Source organism: Danio rerio, chromosome 5, assembly GCF_052040795.2.
Source record: "Danio rerio strain M-AB ecotype USA chromosome 5, GRCz13ab, whole genome shotgun sequence".
Lineage (NCBI taxonomy): Eukaryota > Metazoa > Chordata > Actinopteri > Cypriniformes > Danionidae > Danio > Danio rerio.
In genome coordinates this window covers 26781754-26804306 of record NC_141025.1, presented here as the reverse complement: position 1 = coordinate 26804306, position 22553 = coordinate 26781754, and the positions used below count along the sequence as shown (strand labels likewise).

The window sequence follows — 22553 nt, the reverse complement described above, 5'->3', positions numbered from 1 at the left end:
TGATACATCCACTATGATGAAACGGCAGTCACTTCTTAACGGCAAACTAGGCCAGAACTACTATTTGTTAAACGGACACATATGAGCGCTTAAGGCCAAGCCTCAAGCGCAAAAGCCCCAGCAGGTTTGTAAAACGGAGTCTCTTTGAACTTACTCCCATTAAGAAGTGTGGTTCACTGCCGTTTACAGCAAGAAGTTTGTGGATAAATAGAGTGACTAACTACCCACACTGAGACCAGTACGAACAAAAATCACTGCTGTGAGGTGGGAGGTCCGTGATGGCCAGAAACCACATTTGTAATATTGTTTCATCTTTCATATTTCTTGTCTTTTAGCACCAGCACAGAGGCAAGATTACCTCTTTTCTCAGAATACCATGCCTGACTAACACAGGAATCTTTCCTGTCTTCTCCCATCCAATTCCTGGCAGTTCTCTTTACCCTCGAAGGGGAGAAAAATGGTCTGTGATTATTAAATACTTAATCATCAAAACATTTTCTGCATTTTTAAGATTTTTCACATTTAAAACAACAGCAATTCAATGGTCTCTGTCTAATACATAAACTTAACAAACAAGAAACACTCTTCCAAAGTTTAAACAAAACACAGCAATTATTTCCATCATTATGTCAAAACCTGCATGAAATCTGTGGAAATAAAGCATTTTCCACACTAGCATAACAAACTCTTTCTTCAACACAGATAAATAAACCACAAGGGATCTTATCAGTGACTGTAAAGGGACAATAGTCTTTCTCAGTTAGCTCTATTGATGCCTCAAAATATGACCACATTCTGAGGTGATTTTATGTAAAAAGGTCCATTTAAAAAGCGTGAGAGAATACATCACTTGATCAATTAAAATTGTCTTGATCTTTTTACATAAAGTGAGTTTTCGATTTTAAAAATGTCCTTCTTGTTTTAAAGCATTAAAAAATTAAAAGTTGATCAGTGAGGCATCACAAACACGATTTTACCAAAGGGAAAAAGAACAGCTCCTTACTGTGTTTATTAAATGTTTACATAGAAATGCAATAGCAGTTCATTTTTTATTAGTTATTAGGTATACCTTACTAGTATCGGGTTAGACCCTCTTTTGCATTCAATCCTTCGTGGCATAGATTCATCATGGTACTGGAAATATTCCTCAGAGATTTTGGTCCATATTGACATGATAGCATCATGTATTTGCTGCAGATTTGTCGGATGCACATCCATGATACGAATCTCCCATTCCACCCCTATCCAAAGGTGCTCTAAAGGATTGAGATCTGGTGACCGTGGAGTCCATTTGAGTACAATGAATTCATTGTCATATTCAAGAAACCAGTCTGAGATGATTCACACTTTATGACATGGAGCGTTATCCTGCTTGAAGTAGCCATCAGAAGATGGGTACACTGTGGTCATAAAGAGATAGACATGGTCAGCAACAATACTCAGGTAGGCTGTGGCATTGACACGATCAATTGGTACTAATGGGCACAGAGTGTGCCGAAAAAATCTCCCGACACTATTAAAACACCACCACCAGCCTGAACTTTTGATACAAGGCAGGATGGATCCATGCTTTCATGTTGTTGACGTCAAATTCTGACCCTACTATCCAAATGTCACAGCAGAAATTGAGACTCATCAGACCAGACAACGTTTTTCCAATCTTCTATTGTCTAATTCTAGTTCTAGCCTATGCGAATTGTAGCCTCAGTTTCCAGTTCTTAGGTGAAAGTATTGGCACCCAGTGTGGTCTTCTGCTGCTGTAGCCCATCCGTCTCAAGGTTCGACATGTTGTGCATTCAGAGATGCTCTTCTGCATACATCAGTTGTAACATGTGGTTATTTGAGTTACTGTTGCCTTCATATCAGCTCGAACCAGTCTGGCCATTCTCCTCTGACCTCTGCCATCAACAGGGCATTTGCGCAAACAGAACTGCCACTCACTGGATATTTTCTCTTTATCAGACCATTCTCTGTAAAACCTAGAGATGGTTGTGGGTGAAAATCCCAGTGGATCAGCAGTTTCTGAAATACTTGCCGACCATGCCACATTCAAAGTTCCTTAAATCACCTTTCTTGCTCATTCTAATGCTTGGTTTGAACTAAAGCAGATCGTCTGGACCATGAATACATGCCTAAATGCATTGAGTGGCTGCCATAGGATTGGCTGATTAAAATTTTGCGTTAAAGAGCAGTTAAACAGATGTACCTAATAAAGTGGCTGGTGAGTGTATATGGATAATGTAAAATAGTAATAAATAACTTACTATTGCAACATCAAGAAGCGGTTTCCTATGTAGCATTTTTATCAAATCAAACGGCTTTCACTGACAATCTTTAGAATAACTGCCTCTCAAAAACAGACCATTTAAGAAACAGGGATAAAAAAATGTTGTTTCCATAGTAGAGTTTTTTGTGCAAAAAAATAACATTATAAATCAACCTTAAGAAACATCATTATTTAATACATAAAATCTGAGGAATCATTTAAAACTTGTAAAATGCAAATGCCATTGGTCTGTTGTATTGTACAACAGCCAATATAAAACAGCAAAATGTGATTTACTTTGTTTATCCTACTCTTGCCCATTATTTGAATTCCACTTTTTCTACTGGCCCCCTTGAAATCCCCAGGGAGTTTCCATACCCCTCACTTATCACATGCTTTGTATCCAAATATACACCACTTTCTGCAGGGACAACCCCCCCATGAGCAACCTGGAGTTAAGTGCTTTTTTAACAACACAGCCAAACTTCACATCAACCAATATTTTCATACCTCAGCTACTTGTCAGTTTGAGATTAGCAGCGCCCATATGTTAGCTTGATCACTAGCCAATAATACATTCATCAATGTATTTATATCAAATATATATGTGCCTTTCAGGGCTGTCTATGGGGAGCAGGGGATTAGACTTGGACAGGCTGGTTTGCATTGCTCAAGTTTATTAGATTGTGCCAGAATATTCTGTTTGGCAAAGCATGATGCCAAGCTCACATGTTTTCAGATTTAAAGCAAGTCTGAAAAGCGTAAGGTTCTGTGTGTGCAATGTGTCAAACTGAAATCTCCAAATGAGTGAATTGAAGTATGTTCAGTTAAGTTTTCCTGTCACACCTACTACCAACAACAACCTGCCCAACAATTTCACTGGAAACCACATAACAGCATAGTCAGTCATCAGCAGACAGATATGATTTCCACATATGATCTCTCTTTGCTTTGCAGGTCTAGTTATGTTACAGACAACAGAAGTTTTCACACTCAGGAGCTTGGACCAAACTCATGTCACTGATCTGCAGCTTCAATCCTGAAACAGCCATGCATATTTTCCACATTTTTTTGTACTCAGTAAAAGAATGTTACAATCAAGTGCCAATGCGGTGGACTGTTAAAGTAGGCTTTAAGTCTAGAGGAATTTCTATATTTGACATTAAACATGTTTAGTTTTCAGCAGGCTATTAAACCGCATCCCCGTCTGAAAACTCCATCTACAATATATCCAGAAGAGACACGACATCTAGTTATTCTGATTTTAAACTCTTGAAAAGCCTTAGACTGAGATACAAACAGACATGCACGTCAGCTCTTTTAAAACAAATGCTGGAAATATGCCTGTTTAACCTTTCGCCACCTTTTCCTGCCATCTGAACACTGTAAGGCTTTTTAAAATATGTTTCAGCGGATCAACCAACTGTTTAGTAGTTTAAAGCCAAGAGCGCTATAAGGACTATTAGCTACTAACAGTTGGCTTGTATTAGACTGCTCAAACACATACTGGCAAAAGTCAACATGCTCACTATTAAAAAAATAAGATTCATATTTGCTCTAAACTTGAGTTGATATTAATGTGCTGGACATTCATTGGCCCAAGAAAATCATCAGACCATTTGGAGAGAGCCACGTCTTGTTTAAAAACTAATATATTTAATACAATCAGAAAATACCACTGAACTAACTTCTCCTGCCCAGGTTCAATGGGAATACGTCCCTTGCTTTTTTGTAAAACGCTGCTCTGTGTTCGTTTTGTTGCATTTTTGAGAAGACAAATTCACTTGAGGTTGTGGTCAACATTTTTGTGAATGCTTGGTTGTAGTTCTGCACGATATATTGTTTCAGCGTAGATATCGCAATGTGTGCGTCCGCAATAGTCAGATCGAAGGATGTTCAATGTTGAGCTGAAATTGTAGTTGATAATAGTCAATGCAGAGTTGAATTATAATGGAGTAAAAGTTTAACATCTGCAAAGAGATAGTTCATCCTAAAATTAAACTTTAATCACTATTTTCGTTTAACCCATTACTTGTTTCCAACGCTTACAACTTTTTTCAAACGTTACTTTTTTAATGTTGAACACAAAAAGAAGATATTTAAAGGGCTATGAAACCCCCCTGTTTCAGAAGGGTTTTTACACACCTCTACTTTGGAAAAAGTCAGGAAAGTGGCCGTGTCCAGCTCTGTTTAGGTGGGAGTGTCGGAGGAGGGAAAGAGGCAAGGTCCTTAAAAATTAGCAAAAAATTGGGAGTGTTGGTTTGGGCGTGTGCTAATTTTCACAGAGGCATAACAAACACACAGACGCAGAGGAGAAAGACAGTGACTGTGTTTACATGGACATCAGTAATCGAATTATTTGAATTATCAGGAATTTCATTCATGGCCCTCGTGACAAACTTTAATTCGAGGAATTGCTGGAAGCGTGTATTTTTCATGCAATGTTTGTTACAGCATGGCGAATGAGAGAAAAAAACCTCTGCATTTCTCTGTCACTTAGATGCACTTGGTAGGTAGCATCAGAAAGCCGTGTGTGTTATTCCTGTCACAAAATGCGGTGAAAATCCTACACGACAGTAAGTTTGATTGTGGTGCTTACACGTGTACACTCTGGAGAGCAGCATTTACAGCGGATTTTTCAGTCCATATTATTGTAGTGATGTTAACGTACAGTAAACTTTATTAACTTAGAAATCGTTTGACTAAGGTCTATCCTTGAACACTGAAAAAGTACTGCTGACCATACGAACTAACTTTGCCTCTGAATAAACAAACAAAAACCACTGATTACTCACTTACCAAATCTGTAGAGACAGGACAATCAACACTAACTGGATCTGCGTCTTTATTAAAAGTAGACGAGAGGCAAATCCGGATTTCACCATTTCCAGATGAGAAAAGCTCTTGGGTAAAAAAATGTTCCTTAGACACGTATTTCTGTCGATACTTTCTTTCTTTCTGCTGATTGGTTTCAACCTAGTCTTTCTCATGAATGAATGCAGCACACTCAGAGAATTGTTTCCAAATAAAGCTGCATTCACTGTCATCAATGTCAGTTGTTTCCAATATCGTGCAGCCCTTTTTTGTTGTACTTTTCAAATACGCTTCCTTCTTGAAAAATGCCCATAAGTAGGCAGGGCTTGTTATGCAGATCACCTAGGCAAGCAAACCACTGACCTAAATCCTTCCTTAAACTCAACCAATATTGTTTTCAAAAGCAAACGTAAGAGGAAAGTGCACTGCAACAACACAGTTTCATCCTGATATTACATTGTGTTTTGTGAAACTGTACTTCACTAAAGACTCAAACTAAGTTAACACTCTGAGTCACAAGCATAACAGTGAGCTACCAAGCAAATTTACCATGCTAGAAAAGTTGTCGATATGGGACAGATATCATTACGTTGTTTTGTGGTATTTATTTGGTGTTTTACAATAAACTGCTATAAAATAATCCTTTGTTCATCGACAACATGTTCCTGAAAATATCATTGTTGTGAATGATACTGCCGTATAGTGTTCATTAAATATAGAAACTGCAGTATGATTTTGTGGTTTCATTCAGTAATAAGTAGGCTAAAGCATGTATTTTCAATGAACCTGTGTTAAACTTCTCTTTTAAAAAGAAAACGCCTACAAATTCATATTCAAGTAAGATTAGATGCAAAAACAACTTTACTTATGTTGTTTATTTTATAATTTTATCAGTTTTATTGCTAAAACTGCCCATTGTCTATTCTTTTAAAATAATATTAAAGCTCATACATGCATGTTTAAATATTTAGTAATATAACAAAAAAACATTTCATTCAGCCTGGATCATTGCATGAATGATATTGCTAAAGTCTGCACAATGTATGCTGTCTTTGGGATTCAGAAGCTGGTTCTCAGTGGGTGAGTCTGAATCAGGATATGGTTTATGGAACAACAGGACACTTTCTGCTTCCAATCACTTTTACTTCAAAGCTGTGCTCGCGAGCTATCAAAGCAAAAACACATTGGATTGGAAAACACTTCTTTCCTGTTACCACCCTCCAGAGATTCATTTTGCAGCTATAAAAACATTTCTGACTACAATTTGTTTAAAGAAAATAATGGGAATATCTCATACTGTGTATGGCAACACCCCTATCTCTTCTAAAAAAAAAAAAAAAAAGGAAAAGAATACACTTTAAACCAGTCTAAGCAGGTCTGAACTGGTTTAAGATGGCATTTCACCTGGCCAAGCTGATATTTTGTCAGTTTAGCTGGGTGACAGTTAAACAGCTTCCCTAAAAACTGACCAATACACCATCTTTAGGCTAGTTTAAGTTTATACTTCATGTTTCACATTGTTCATAAGAATTTATAATAAATCATGAGTATTCATATTTTGGATTAAAGGGATATTTCACACAATAATTATAATTTACTTAACCTTTCTCCAAACCTTGATACATTTCTTTTTTCTGTTGAACACATAAGAATATATTTGGAAGAATGTTGGCAACACATAGCCACTGACATCCATAAAAAAGAAAAAAAAAACTATGAAAGTCAATGGCATGTAACATTCTTCAAAATATCTTATTTTGTGTTCAACAGAAGAAACTCAAGCACAAATGAAAGGTGAGTAAATAATGACACAATTGTTCTTTATGGTAAACTGTGCCTTAATTTGCTGACTGGGTGAGCACACATAAACTCATATTACTTACTGTTTGCTGCCATCAAATTTGTCCTGAATAAGCTTTTGAAATAAAGAAACAAGCTTGACTCTTTTATTTCTTCCATCAACACTAGATATTGTTCCCTTGAAATGCTAAAACAACTGTTAGCATGCAGAATGCAATGATTTTGTTGACAATTAACTTTACAATTAGCTAATTTAATTTTAGCCTTAATGAAATCAAACCATATGATTTTGTTTGCTCACATTGCCAGTTTTGTGGTAAACATTTCATCTGTGCATGTCATTAGGAAACAAAAACTTTCTTGCAATCAAAAATTTAAATCTGAAAAAGCACTTCCAGCTTTTTTCCACTTAAACTTTCAGATTATGTGATTTTGAGGTATTGTGTGTGGTCAACATACTTAATTTCACCCTTCCAACGGTCAGTTTTGACAACAAACTTAAATGGTGAGCAGGAGACGTCTGTTCGGTTGTAATAACTCTTACAAAACCTCTTTTCCGATCTTTCAGAATGACATGCCAACTTTACTATATCCATTAATCTTTTTCTCTAGTAACTGCAGCACTGACAGGGGTTGGGTTTTTTATGTATATGGGGGAGGGGGGGTTATTTTGTGTATAGATTTAGCTTCTGATTAGCTATTTTAGTGGTTACTGTGGGTTGGGTTGGTTTGGAGGGGGGTTAGTTTGTGCTACATACATGCTACAGTGAATAAACTTCATGCATTTATTTAAATTATTTATTCATTTAAATTACATTTAATTTATTAAATAGTTTTCAGTGATTTGAGGGATATTTTGTGAGTACATTTAAATAACTTCTGAGTAGCTCATACAGTAGTTACTGTGGGTAAAATTATACAAGATTTATACAAAATTATACTAATTGTACTCTACTTTAAGGCTACTTGTAGACATAAATGTAAATGTGCCTTGTGAACACTTACAGTGTCTATTGGTCCTCTAGATCTGCTGGTTTCAGATTGTTGAATGATCATGTGTTAATTGGGGGGCATCCCCTAAACCCCCCTGTAATTCGCACCTTGGCCTTAACTCCCCAACTTATACTTCAACCCACTTATTAAATCTCAAATTACAAATGTGAAATATTATTTAAACCAAGGATTAAAAGCAGTGTTAAGAATAACAACAAGAACAGAGTATAAAGCCCTCTGATTTTAAAAGGCCTCTGCTATTCACCTGTATTTGAGATCACTGATATAGTTGCTCCCTAGAAGATCGTGGATGGTTTGTTTGGTCTCAAACACCAGGTTCTTCACCGCAGAATCTCCAGTGGCCAGTGCAACGATGCGTCCTGCGGGCAGAGCCTTCAGCAGCTCACCCAGCCTTTTACTGTCATCTTGAGATTCATGCGTGTCGAAGCGCTCATTAACCAGAACCTCTGCCGTGTCCTGATCAACCACACGGAGGTTAATTCCACGGCTGAAGTTTTTCTGAAAGGCGTGGTCACCCGTAGCCAATCCTGAAGCAGGCACGGTGCGAGTGAGGAAGGTCCAAGACATCCTTTCTGACCCATGAAGCTCCAGAGTTCCTCCAGAATTCACACCTAAAAACTTGCGGCCCATCCCTGGAACCTCAGTCACGGCGGTCTCATCTGATCGGCCAACAAGGGTGATAGTAGCCAGAGAGCGATATCGACATTTTGGAGCCCCAATATGGAGAGCGCCGCCATCTTCGATTAAAATGTGCCGTGTTCGTAACGTGATGTTTTTAGACCCTTTTTTATCATCCGCGAAGACTACAGAACCTAAAGTCAAATAAGCACACAAAAGGGAAACATAACATTGTAATAAATGCTCTTGAATTCATTTGAAAAATGAGTTAAAATGATTGAAAAAAATTATTGAAAAATTAACAAGCCAAAGCATTTAACTAGGCACTGGAGAAATGATCTCACCTCCAGCCTGGATCGTGATTGAATACAAGGTGGCAGATGAATCTAGGCGATAATGTTCACCGCTGTGTATCACCACCACCTTTTTGAGATCGTGACCCGGCTTCCAGGATCGCAGAGCAGGGTTTTGATGAGGGCAGTTTTCTGCAGAAACATGTAGGAGGACATTTCAGTGCTCGAGTACAACATGACTCCCTACAGTATTGATAGATGTAGCAATAAGAATTAACAATCTTTTTTTCATACTGTCTCAGGTCAGAAGATTTTATATTGTTCCTTCATGAAAGAATGACGTGTATATATATATATATATATATATATATATATATATATATATATATATATATATATATATATATATATATATATATATATATATATATATATATTGATTTTTATAACTGCAGTTTTAAATTAGCTAAAATTATTACCTGAAAAATATGTCAAATGTCTCAAAGTGTTTTGGCAAAATTTCCTAATAAAGATAAAAATGGTAATAAGCAAGAAATTATATAAATTTTATGTATTCCCATAGTTTTCATTTTCAGGAAAACAATGACCTAAAATCCAAATAATAACTAGCTGATGCTTAAAACTAATAATCTTGTCATTTTAGCCAGCTAAATTATATTATCTTGGTTAGAAATCATCAGAATTTACAATAATAGCAACAAGTCTTTTTTTTGATGTTGACAACACAAGCATACACACATACTGTTTAACATTTATTTTAAAGAAATTAATCATTTTAAATGCTTTAACTATTTTAAAAAAATCGGACCTAATACTTTTCTCCTACAGACCTTTTTCTTCATTGCTGCATAGAGGGTGCAATAGTGACCAGTGTCTTCCGGTAGGATGCTTAGAACTTTTAGCATTTACAACTGGTAAATCTTGATCAGAAAATGGTTGTCAATATCATTTTGAATGGCTTACAAAGTGTTTTTGTGATGCTAAACATTGATTTTGAAAGGTGTGTGTTAAAGCTGTTATACTTCTGTCAAATGCAGTTCAAGCGCGAGAGAAAAACGTTCCCCTAATTCAGTGTTACATCAGATGGTAAAATATAGCATCAGTGTTCCTGACCTGTTAGCTGTTATACTGTACTCAGCAGCTCTTCAATGCACAAGCACACGCACACACACACACACACACACACACACACACTAGATCACTTCATTATAGAGCAAACCATATTACTAGCATGAAACATAACAGGTATTTAATGAAGCAATGCAATTTCCAAAAAATAAAAGTGCGTTATTGATACTCTGCTGGCTGATTTGCATGTTGATTCTAATCGCAAGCCGTTTATGTTTCATTTAGTTAGTTTTTATTGTGTAGTATTTACCATGTTTTTGCTGTCATTTCAAAATTCCACTCTAGTTTCACTTTGTGCCAGTCTTTCAATCAATGTGTTAGTGGGACAATACGTGTGTATTAAACATTTTTTGTTTTGTTTGAGTTGGTTATATATGAAAAAAAAGAGAGAAAATGATCACTTTATTGATGACGAGGTTCCATTCATATAGCACAAGATGCCGTCTGATGTTAATGGTAAGTGACTCGCAAAATGTTGTTTTTCATTTTTTAGATAAAAGATTAAATGTAAATGTAATTTAAATGACTATTCTGCAAGAATACAAGCGCAACAGACTACTATCAAGAAACAATTTTAAATAAACAGTCTTATTTAGAATTTTCTATTTATTAAAATCTGGAAAAATTTATTATTTCTTTGTTTACAGCAACAAATTAAGCAGCACAAGTGTATAAAACTGATAATATTAGGAAATGTGTTATGATTTCTGAAGGTTTGTGTGACACTGAAAGTTGGAGTAATGACATGGAATTTCACATTACTATTTTTTAAATATTATTACAGCAATATTAGAAAACCTTTATTTTTACATGCGATTATATTTACTATATATTTGCTGTACTTACTATAAGTCCCAATCCTAATTCTCCCCCTTATCCCTTCCCCTTACCCCTACACCTCATTTAGCACGTTCACATGAAGGGGTAGGGGTGTCCCAATTCTCTTTAGCTTGAAGGCGTAGTGCTAAGGGGAAGGGCTAGATAGCCCTTCAAACAGAGATTTTTCAGGACCACACTCAAAACCAAGGGGTAAGATAATTTCCTACAATACACCAGACACAACGGCAGCATAGCTGCACACGGAAGTAAGGAGATCCACAAATTAGTATTTTTGTCATTATTTCGAATTTTTACAACAAACAAACATGTTTTAATATATTCATAACTGCGTTCGTGTTTTACCGTCATGCTTTAAAAAAAATGCTAAAATAAAAAACGGTAAATTTCGTTATCTATAATTGCTAACAATAACTCCTGTATATCAGTCCCACAACATATTCGAAGACACTCAAATACCTTGTCAGAAAAGTCTAATGGCTTAGAATGACCTTTTAATAGTGTCTGCTATAATGTTAATGTTGTTTTTGTGTGTTAAATACATGAATATGGCCAGGGTGTAAATGCACAGTATAGTTACGATCTTATTGCCACATTATATTGTTATAATAACATAATATATGCCTTCTGTGATTTCCTGAAGATAAATACCAAAAAATAAAAGCAACTGGAATGAATACAGCAGTCGAAATCGTCTGATATCATTTGACGCAAGAGCTCACGATGACATATGATGACGTGTGCAGGTGTTGTAGTGCTGTCCCATTTTTTAGGGGTAAATTATGAAGCCCTCGTTTCATAATGTTGTGATCATAAATTATTTATCTTCACACGTACACTAATATTTTTTGTAAAGAAATTAGTTAGTTAAAAGTATTTTTCTTTATTTATTATTTAAAAATCTGATGAAACACATTTTTTTTTGCATTTTCATGTCACTTTGGATAAAAGATTAAATGTAAATGTAATGTAAATGACTATTCTGCAAGGATGTAAGTGCAACTGACATTTAAATCCTTTACCATGTTACAATCAATACTTTTTTTTAAAAAATCTTATGTAGAATTTTTACTTCAGTAAAAACAAAAATTGCGGAAAGAATTATTCTTTATTTGTTTAGAGCAAATTAAGCAGCACATGTTTAAAACTGATAATAATAAGAAATGTGTTATGATTTCTGAAGGTTCATGTGACACTGAAAGCTGGAGTACTTACATGGAATATCAAATGAGTATTTTTAAATATATTACAACAATGTTAGAAACCTTTATTTTTTACATGTATATTTACTATATTTTGCTGCACTTACTTTAAGATGTTGTGCTCATAAATGATTTCTCTTCACAAGTACACTAACATTTTTGTAAAAAAATTAGTTATTTTAAAAATATTTTTTCTTTATTTATTGTTTTAAAAATCTGACCAAAGACTTTTTTTCTACATTTTTTTACATCACGTTAGATAAGAGATTAAATGTAAATGTAATGTAAATGACAATTCTGCAAGGATGTAAGTGCAACAGACAGAGTTAAAACCTTTACAATGTTAATATAACCAATTTAAAATAAATAGTCGTATTTAGAATTTCCTATTCAGTAAAAACGCCTGAATTTTTTTAAACCAACAATAAGCAGGGGCAGCACCTTAGAGCAAAAAGGTTGCTGGTTTGAGTCCCGGTTGGACCAGTTGGCATTTCTGTTTATCGTTTCCATGTTCTCCTTGTGTTGGCGTGTGTTTCATCCGGGTCCTCTGGTTTCCCCCACAGTCCAAAGTATAGGTGAATTGGATGAACTAAATTGGCCTTAGTGTATGAGTGTCTGTGTGAATGAGAAAGTGTATGGGTGTTTTTACAGTAATGAGTTGTGGCTGGAAGAGCATCCGCTGCATAAAACATAAGCTAAAAATAGTTGGCAGTTCATTCTGTTGTGGCGACCCCTGATAAATAAGGCACTAAGCCAAAGGAAAACGAATGAATGAATGAACACTAAGCAGCACAAATGTCTAAAACAGATCATAATAAAAAATGTGTTATAATTTCTGAAGGTTTACTTGACACTGAAAGCTGGAATATTAACGTGGAATCTCAAATGAGTAGTTTTCAAATATATTACAAAACTTTTATTAACAAGAAAATCATTTCTTACCATCCAAAACATCTTTAGAGGTAAGGCTGAGGACGAGTATGAGAATCAGTAGGAAAATGCCAAAGAAGATGCCGACACAGATGTAAGTGTTCTTCCTTTGCTGGTTCTGGGCTTGTTCCCTTCTGTTCCCATCTTCAGACAGATTAAACACTGAAGGCCGTGCAGGCGGCGGGACGGGGGGCTTCAATGGGGGCGGTGGAGGAGCTTTGGCTGGGGGTGGAGAACGAACTGGAACGATCCTGCCTGGAACATATCCTGACGACCGCTGAGCATTGCCATTGACAGGAGCCACAAAAATGGGGTGACTGCTGGGGCCATCATTCACCTGCATGGTATAACTGTCTGCCACGTCCTATGAGAGAGAGAAGAAAACATACAAGATTTAATGTCATTCAAAAGTTTGAGTTGTGTAATATTATACTTTATTACATTACCTCCAATGCTATTCTCCAATGCTGCTATCTAACATATAACTACAGTTAAAAATAACCGTTTTAATCCTTAAAATAATACTTTAATAAACTTGAAGATTCCTGTGATGGAGGACGTCAGTTTTCAGGTTTATGTTGATTTAGAGCTCAAGAAAGATTATGGTTTCTTTAATGAGCAAAAGAAACATCATTACACGTATACAAGCAGTATGAGAGAGACTATGAATAATCTTTCACTGTGCAAAAGTGATAAAATGTGAAAGGCTTCAATATAAAGTAATTATGAAATTTACGTACATCTAATTATGTGCTTGGAGAATATTGTGGGTGACAGCATTGCTCTGCATTGAAGCTTAAAGCAGAAGTGAAGAGATATTGATGCAGAGTTTATTTTGTCTGTTCAACATTTTATTGAGTCTTTTCTTTGAACACTTTTAAATTTTAATTTGTTGAAATTTAACAGATTTTGTTTTTTAAATATATTTAATTTATAGTTAATAAATATAGTTATACTTAATTTAAGATTCTGACGATATGATAACCTTGGATAAAACGATCATGGTTTCACGGTATTGCGATTACTGTTCTAAAATATATTCTTTATAAATGTCTGGGTAAAAAACTAAAACTTTTTCCCCTTTGAAAACAATATATTTTATTTTATTTTTATATTTATGACTTGTTGGAACAGTAAACATTCACTTCTGACTTCTGCTGTCTTCAATAGTTTAAAAACACAGATTTCTTTACATGCCTCTCTAAAACGGCATGTTTGGATAATGCTTCAGCTGAAGATACTGTTGTCCTAAAAAAAACTGTAAATAAAAAAACCTTAAACATACCTTAGGAACGGTATTACAGAACATTTTGGCAGTTTAAAAACCTTGACTTTTCCAAACCGCGGTATACCTTGAAAAAAGTTATCGTCCCATGCCTATATGTATGTAAATGAGTGTGTGTGGGTGATTTCCAGTGATGAGTTGCAGCTGGAAGGGCATCCGCTGCGTAAAACATATGCTGGATAAGTTGCCAGTTCATTCCACTGTGGCAACCCCGGATTAATAAAGGGACTAAGCCAAAAAGAAAATGAATGAATAATTGAACATAATAACAAAAAACAAACAAACAATAGTCTGCTTCTCTTTGGACCTAAAAATAAGTTTAAAAAAAAATGCCATTTAAACATAAGTAAAAATTTTACACTGAAAATAAATGACAGAACAATGAATAAATAAATAAATAAAAATAATAATAAATAAATAAAAAAATGTATTTGTCTAATGTAAATCTAAGCATCATATTCGCCAAGTCTTTCCCTTTTAAAGAGAACAATTGTAGTCAAAGTTTGCTGAACCTCTGTCTGAAAGGCACTTTTGATCAACTAGATTATAAACTTGTTTGGTATTTTCATTTTATTTTGTTTTTTCTCTTTACAGTAAAAGTGTGTATATTCCATAAAAGGGTTGAAGCTGACTGGTCAGTTCTTGTCCCGTGACTCTCTTTCTCTCTGATTCTTTCAGCTAGGTGCGCCTGGAAAGCATAAGCACATCGTGTCGCGTAAGCACATCATGGCGCGTGCACACAGTGTTCATGTCAATTACAATATGCACGCAAGAAAAGAAATAACGAACTTATCCATCCAAAAGAGTTGGCATGTGAACGACCCTTAGTTAATAGACTCAGCCATAGTTAATCCAGTGTGCGTGTGTATTAGCCTTTGTGTACAAGCTCGGAACTTTAAACTAGCACACAGTTGGCATAATTAGTTTAGTTGCTGCAGTTTTGTTCCATGAAGAAACATGGTGTTGAGCAACATTTACGAATAATTAACTGTGACGAATTAAAACACAATTAATAGTGAATGCGGTTAATTGTTGCATCCCTACATTGCATATCATGCAATGTGACAATTGCAGACACACACATTGCAATATCGATGCTGAAATGATATATTGCAGCCCTAATAAAAGTCCTTGTGCAGCACATTTAAGGTTTGTTGAAGGTGGCAGCTGTAGTGCAGAAACTATAACAGTTTGCGTTCAGTGGAAAGTAAGAATGATTGATCTGTTGCATCTTCAGTTTCAGGCTCATGCACTTTCACTACAAGCATACCGTGTCAAAGGCCAACTGTTTTGGCAAATCTCTTCCAACCAGGCCAGGGCCGGCTAACTGAACTGCACCTGGGCCTGATTTGGAGCCCTCACACTTTTCAAACAAACCGGGAAATGTGCCCGGGCATGGTTCGGATAACCTAGTGTGAGTGCACCCTTAGTGTCGGGTCGACTTTAATTCTAACTCGACAGTGCAGATCGTTTAATGTGACTAATATCTATGCGAAACTATATATTGTGCAGTCCTAGCATACACAGATTGAGGTTTTAATGTGTCCTGACAGATTGATACTAAATCTGACAAAGAATAGCAGAGGAAATACTGATACTGAGAAGCAACTTAACTAGGTATTAAGCATCACAGTTTTGTGGGCCAACCAAGCTGGCATAAAAAGCGAAGTAATTTTGTTCAGGTCTCAATTTCATAGTGGCATTGCAATATGTTTTGAAGTCCAGGCTTTCTGTGGGTTTTTCACATTTTCAAGTTATTTACTAAACACATGGCACCAATTACGAGAAAAAAAGTGCTCAGTCGTTCAACCCGTGGCCCCTTCGTGCCACAAAACAACAGACACTGGGCCCTATAAAGAAACTCTATAAAGCCTGTCACACAAACATTTGCTTACCAATAACCAGCTCAGCCAAATTCCTCCATTATCATTCAAAACTACTTAAAAGCTCCAAACAAAGAGACCAAACAATACGCCTTCACTTGCACCAAACAGTTGCTAATGCTTTTATAAACTCAAGATAGACTCTCCAGGGTAAAAATCAATCACCAAATTCTTTTCGAACCTTTTATATATTAAGAAAGAATACAACAACCGCTCTGATGCCAACATCTGTTGGACTGTAACTCATTTAGTATTAGACTAATTTCATCCATGCTTTGATCAACAGGAAGATTGCACTATCACCAGATCTGGCCATCTGTAGTTGCTCATCCACAAATGCAGGGGTACAGAAATCACTATAACCCAAGTAGACATGCACCAACCCCCTTCTTTTGGGATATAATCAATACCCATGCTTCAATGTCTCCCACCCCCCATTGTCAAACAGTTTCTCTCCCGTGCACAAATGAAATGACATTTGAAAGGGGGGTGAACAGAGTTTCCCTATAGTCTGAGGGAGTGAATAGACAATGGCAGGGAATGCACGAAACTTGTAGAGAAGTTGTGTAGACTGTCATAAAAATAGCACAAATGATAACTGAAAGACATGAGGATGACTTTTGTATGAACATGAGAACTCGATTGCAAAGATGAATTCATTTTTCACAAATAAGAAAACAGAAAACTTATTCAAGCAAAAACTTACCCAACAATCTATAAAGGACAACAAATCGGACCAACCTTATTTTCTGATGGTTTAGATGATCAGACGGATGTTCTTTCAATTGATTTAGCATTTTGATAAATCTATTCTACTAGAGAAGTTGTTGTTTTTTTCAATTCTCTCTCATTCTCTCTCTTATTAAAAACATTTAAAAAGTAAAATAAAAGAAAGGTACAGATAAAATATTGAATTTCTATAAATAGGGTATTTTATGGAATTGTAGGATTTACATAAGAGCAATTCAAGCGTTATGGATGTTACATTTGCAGTAAAAACTCAAAACATAAATTCACATAGAAAATATATCTTAACATTATATTGAAACATCCATTTATATTTTAGAGAACAACTGACCACAGAGTTTTGGGATCAGAAAAATATCTATATGGTAACATGCTTTGTACTTTTAATGAAGAAAATAAACATGCGTTATGGATGTCACAAAAAAAACTCTGCGGGTTTACAATATACAACATACTTTATAGAAAGTCTGTAAATTAAACTACACAACCCAAGACAAACAATGATAATTAAAAGGATACAAGTTGGCTCTCTACAAAACAAAAATTATTGGTTTTATTTAATTTAATATTTTCACATTTATGTGGAAAAAGTGTTGTTATGGATGTGACAGATGTGAAATTACCACTTGTGGGACTTTAATAAATCAAATAGAATAGTTTGAAAAAACTGACAGATGCATTTTTGAGTATTTCTAAAGTACTGTAATATACTTACTTACCCCCCAAAAAACCCAGAAACAGTTTCTGTATTTTGGTGCAAACTTAATTTTTTTCATTTTTCCCCCTCTCAATTCCCCCCTCTTATTTCCACACTTTCCAAAATTACAGAAATCCTGGATCTTCAATGATAATTGTTATTCATAATCAAGAAAATGTGCATTAATATATCGATGATGAACTGTTTCAGCTTACTTTCATGCTGGTTTTGTCCTATTCTCTAAATTATGTGACTTAATCTTGGGCCCCCTTCTAAATATGTTTAGGGCACTGCTCCCCTTTCTGAGAGTAAACTCCCATTTGAAACAGATTTACTTTTGAAAACCATCTAACACTGTGACTGGACATTATAATAAAAGCTACCATGGTTTTGTGGCGTATTAATTACATTTATATAAACACAAAAATTACTAAAACATTCCATAGTTGTACTATAGTTCCACAAACATTGTTCATTTGTGATCACCATGATTTATGTTTTTCTTTTTTATTGTTCTATAATGCTTTTTTAATGTTTAAAACATTATAGGTAGGGTAATTTAATGGGGGCGTTATTAAATTAACATGCCTATATGTAAATGTAACATGTTCTTAAATTGAAACATTTGTTACATCTTAACTTAGTTTCAATAAAAGCTAGTTGGCAGCAAAACCGCTACATCGCGCCCCCTCTAAAGTTTATACAACGCCTCAAAGTTTCAACTCCACACGCATCGTGAGTAACTTCATTCCTCCATTCACTCATGATGACTCGGATTCTCCAACAATGTACGACCGAACCCCCTAGAAAGAGCTTCCTGCAGCAGAGAGGTCTTTACTGGGGGTCTTAAGAAGGAGACAGAGGTGGAGATATCTTACCTCTCGAGCTCTTTTCACTGTCACTCGCTCGGCTCGTCCGCTCCTCTCTAATAACCGCACGCAACTCGGAGGGGTCCGTTTGACAGGGAGATCGCACTAAATGTGTTTTAATCTTCTTTACATGGTGTTTTGTTTCTGGGCTGAAGTCAGCCAGCCCCGTCCCAGGCGCGGCTCGCGGAGGAAGTGAAATTAGAGGCGTGTTCTGAGGATGAGGGAGCGTCGTAGAAACAGCACAACCGCGTGGAAGAACCAGTGACTAAAACAGGCTCTCTGGTGGGCGGGACTTAGCGACTACGACAGAGGATGGGGTCTGTTTTTTTTAGTTAAATAGCCTTACTTTTTAGATGAGCTTAGCATGAAATATTGTCATTTATATATTGCAGTTGCTAGAGTGGTACGAAGTGAGTCTTGCCATGTCATTTGACCAGTGTTACTTTTCTGTCCGACTGGGAGTTGTTCTTTTGAATCGAATCTCCTAAAATGACTCGATATTTTCATTATTTTTTGTTACTTGGAAAATATATTTGTTAAAAGAGTTATATGAATCAAGTAATATGAAAAATATTTGCATGCTGGTAAATGATAAATAAGTGTAGTTTTGAATATATTAGAAATTATATTTAGCCTATTACAAAAACTGTTGTTATTGAATCATTGCATTAGCATACATTTAACTTCTTTGTCAAGAAAGAGTTTACATCTCTTTATTTGTTAGTTTGCTCTTTATAAATGTTTTTACTATAGGCTACTTTAAAAATGCTTAAAAAATTTTAATGAATAAATACTGTAATAATAGCCTTAATTACAGGCCTACATTACTTTAATATCGTCATGTCATTGGCCCATGCACATTTAATCCTGCTTGTTATTAAACTATTTCATAACTAACAAGAGGAAATTCAATCATAACTTAAAGTTAAAACAGCTCTCATAACACTATTTATCAATATGTGTCTCTTTTTGGATTCTCAGAAGCTATAGAAATTAAAAATGTAAAACACCAAATACGTTGGGACCATTGGTTTTGTTTACACCCCTAAAATGCTCTATAATAGTTTGTCGAAGCAAACAAAAACATAAAAATTAGGTTTTACTATCAGTTTTCTTTAAAAGTATAAAAATAATGGCTCTATCGTTTGCAATAAAATAATGTAAAGATCCACATACCATTGATCTATTTAAAATGTACCAATATTTGGAAACTATTCTTTTAATCTTTTGTGTTTCTTTAAGGTGTAACTTAATTTTATTATTTTTCTTTTTGTTTCCCTGACGTTATTTTGTTTTTGTGTAAGTTTCTGTGCACCTTTTCATTTATTTGTATTATTTGTCTCTATGTATCTAATTAAACGTATTTGGTGTTTTACATAAAGAATCACTGAATCATTTTCTGAATCGGATCTTTGAAATTCAACAAACGAGTTGATTCAGACAAGAAGACTTACCCAGGCTCTTTTCTCAACGAGTACCGCACCAATCAGAGTTACGGAAAATTACATTTTAAAACCAATTATTTTAGCTCTATGTGGTAATTTGAAATTTCAATAGCAGGGATTTTAAATCTTTTATATGCATAAAAAATTTATTCTTTTAATTCTTTACTTTTAGTTAAACTTATACGATTAAACTCATCCTGAGATTCTTGAGTCTTAGTACGACCCCATGAGGAAACGCTGGATAGGGAACATTCTTTTAGATTCTGAAGGAGAGTTTTAACAACACAACAAACAACATGTGTATATATTTTCACCCAACAACCATTTAATAGCGCCAGCAGCAATCCTATGTTTTGTTGACATTTTATTTAAAAAAAAAAAAAAGTTCCACTTTGCTAGTTTAGGTGTTAACACATCAATATAATCTTGAAGTCTCTACATTGAAAGACATTTTTATTATCTTGTTCTGTTTTTGGTTCCCATGCTTTGAACCTCTTTGAAGTGTCTAGGTTTGTCTTTAAACATTACCCCACCCAAAGAAGAACGGGTCACATGTGTTCTCCAATGTTCAAGGTTTCAGGCTTCAGAGGTCATTGCCCAGGAGGCAAGGTTGACCTTTAGGCTGTAAAACAGTCATGAAAAGTGAATACATATGAAAGGTTAGGATCATTGTTAAAAGCAATTAAGTTGAGCTGGTGAGTTAAATGCATGCCTCCCAGAAAGATGAGGGGGAAATGATAGCTCTTGACCTGTACCAGTGGTGGCGTAATATCTTACAGCTTTATCTCATTAAAAAACAAGATATTTATTAGAGAAACATCCTATTTTATGATAAAAACATCCACTGTGGGGAAAATCAAGTTTGTCATGTTGTTTACATCTCTATGTTTTTAATGCGCTCTTAAAAATAAAGGTTCTTTATTGACATTGGTCATATATACAGTAGAACCTTTCTTTCACTTATGGAGTCTTCCCATTCAGCAAATGATTTGTTGTAGAAGAAAAGTTCTTTAAATTACTACAATGCTTTTCATACTAAGGTCTTTTGAACTTAAACAATATAGGATTTTTATACTTTTCAGTAAGATTTTTTAGGGGAAACAAAAAAGGTTCTTATATGGCATGTGAAAAGCCTTTTTGGCTATTTTTTGCACCTTTAGTTTTAATAGAGTTTGCTAAATTACTTGCAAATTCAATACAATTTTCTGAACAATACATTTGCTGCCCTCACTAGTGTTTGGAAAAGGTTTTTTTTATGAGTAGTGTATCTATATCAGTTGTTTAATAAATGTAATCAATTACATTTGAGTACTTTTCTAAAAATATTCGACAGTTAATCCTTTTCAAAAATGTAAACCAGGCAGGGTTAATCTTAAAGTAAACAACACTGATTGCTGTCAGGCTTTCCAGCTTCTTATCAATTAAGATATTTATTTAATATTAAAGGACAAACACCACAAAATATATGCACTTATGTCTTCATCCTTTTTTTTTTATCTCATACAATAAAACACATAAAACACGCACCAGAACCCATCAGGCATCAGAACACACTTTAATAATGATATAACAAAAAGTCATGAGAACAAATGTTTTTATAGTACTTTAACTTATTTTAATGAGTTAATCAGGTTTCATTTTTTGTCAGTTTACTTCAGTTTAGTTTAGTTTAAAGCTTTATTAATCCCCCTTCATTCTGATATGGTGGTGCTTCACATAATGACACACTTAACACAATAAATACTTAACATCAAGTACACAAACAATAAACAGAGAGAGAAAGAAAAAAAATGAATGCAATTATAATATTAATAATAAATAATAATAATCCATCAATTACATTTATTAGTAAATTTATAAAGATTTGTGGAACATCTTGTTGTCCTTAGATGTCACACAAGAAGCATCCACTCAAAACTGTTCAAGGAGTGAGTGCTGTCTGTTATGTTAAACACCTGCTGTTCATAGAATCCAAGACTTTGCAGGGGAACTCCTAACATTTTTGAGCACAAATTAACAATGCCTTGAAGATGATTCTTGTTTTTTATATACAGTGATTTATATAAAAGGTTTTGTAAATAACTCTCTCAACATTAAATGAGCTCAGTTTCAGCATTAATAAACAGTCTTTGATGAGCCTATTATGTGTGTTCTGATCAAATTTCAACCTGTTAATAATTGTTCCTTGGTACCTTCCTCTATTTTGTGGTGTCTGTCCTTTAATATTAAACAATTCTCTTAATTGACAAGAAGCTGAAAAGCCTGACAGTAATCAGTGTTGTTCGCTATATTTGCTATATGCCCTTAATGTCACTGTATTGTTTTTATTCCTTTTGTATTTTTAGCTCACATTTTTATGTACAATTGTAAATATTGTAAATTTTCTTTTTCTTAAAACTCTAAAAACTCTTTTTATATTAATATTAATATGTTAGACACTTAGGGTCTGAGAGTAACGTAATTTCGGTTCTCTATATGTCCTGTACATGTGGCTGTATTGACAATAAAGCTGACTTTGACTTGAACCACAACCTACGGGTCATTTATGACCAGCCTATGGAGAGTAGGTGCTTTTTTTTTGCCAAAGTTAATGGGCATTTCTTTGGTTTTTGACACATTCTGGTCTAGTATCATGTTATTGCACCATGAGATAAAGTCATGCAAGACGGGACCTTGTTCCTAGTCTGAGTTTGAATAAAGTTGA

The 22553-nt window shown here is 34.9% G+C and overlaps 1 protein-coding gene across 5 annotated transcripts in view; it reads right to left on the bottom strand.

Moving 5' to 3' along the window:
* The window catches only part of cemip2 (cell migration inducing hyaluronidase 2), a 53427-nt gene extending 34829 nt beyond the window's left edge, over positions 1-18598 (bottom strand). For 4 of the 5 annotated variants that reach the window (XR_015490433.1, XR_015490432.1, XR_015490434.1 and 1 more), the window contains exons 1-4: positions 18414-18598; positions 12936-13287; positions 8857-8997; positions 8139-8706 (exon numbers count right to left, since the gene is read on the bottom strand). Coding sequence is in view for 2 of the 5 variants with exons in the window: in XM_087252548.1 (XP_087108674.1) it covers positions 8139-8706; positions 8857-8997; positions 12936-13266 (1040 nt within the window). In the remaining 3 variants the exon portion in view is untranslated. 5 annotated transcript variants of the gene reach the window in all.
* Between the last annotated feature and the right edge of the window lie 3955 nt (positions 18599-22553).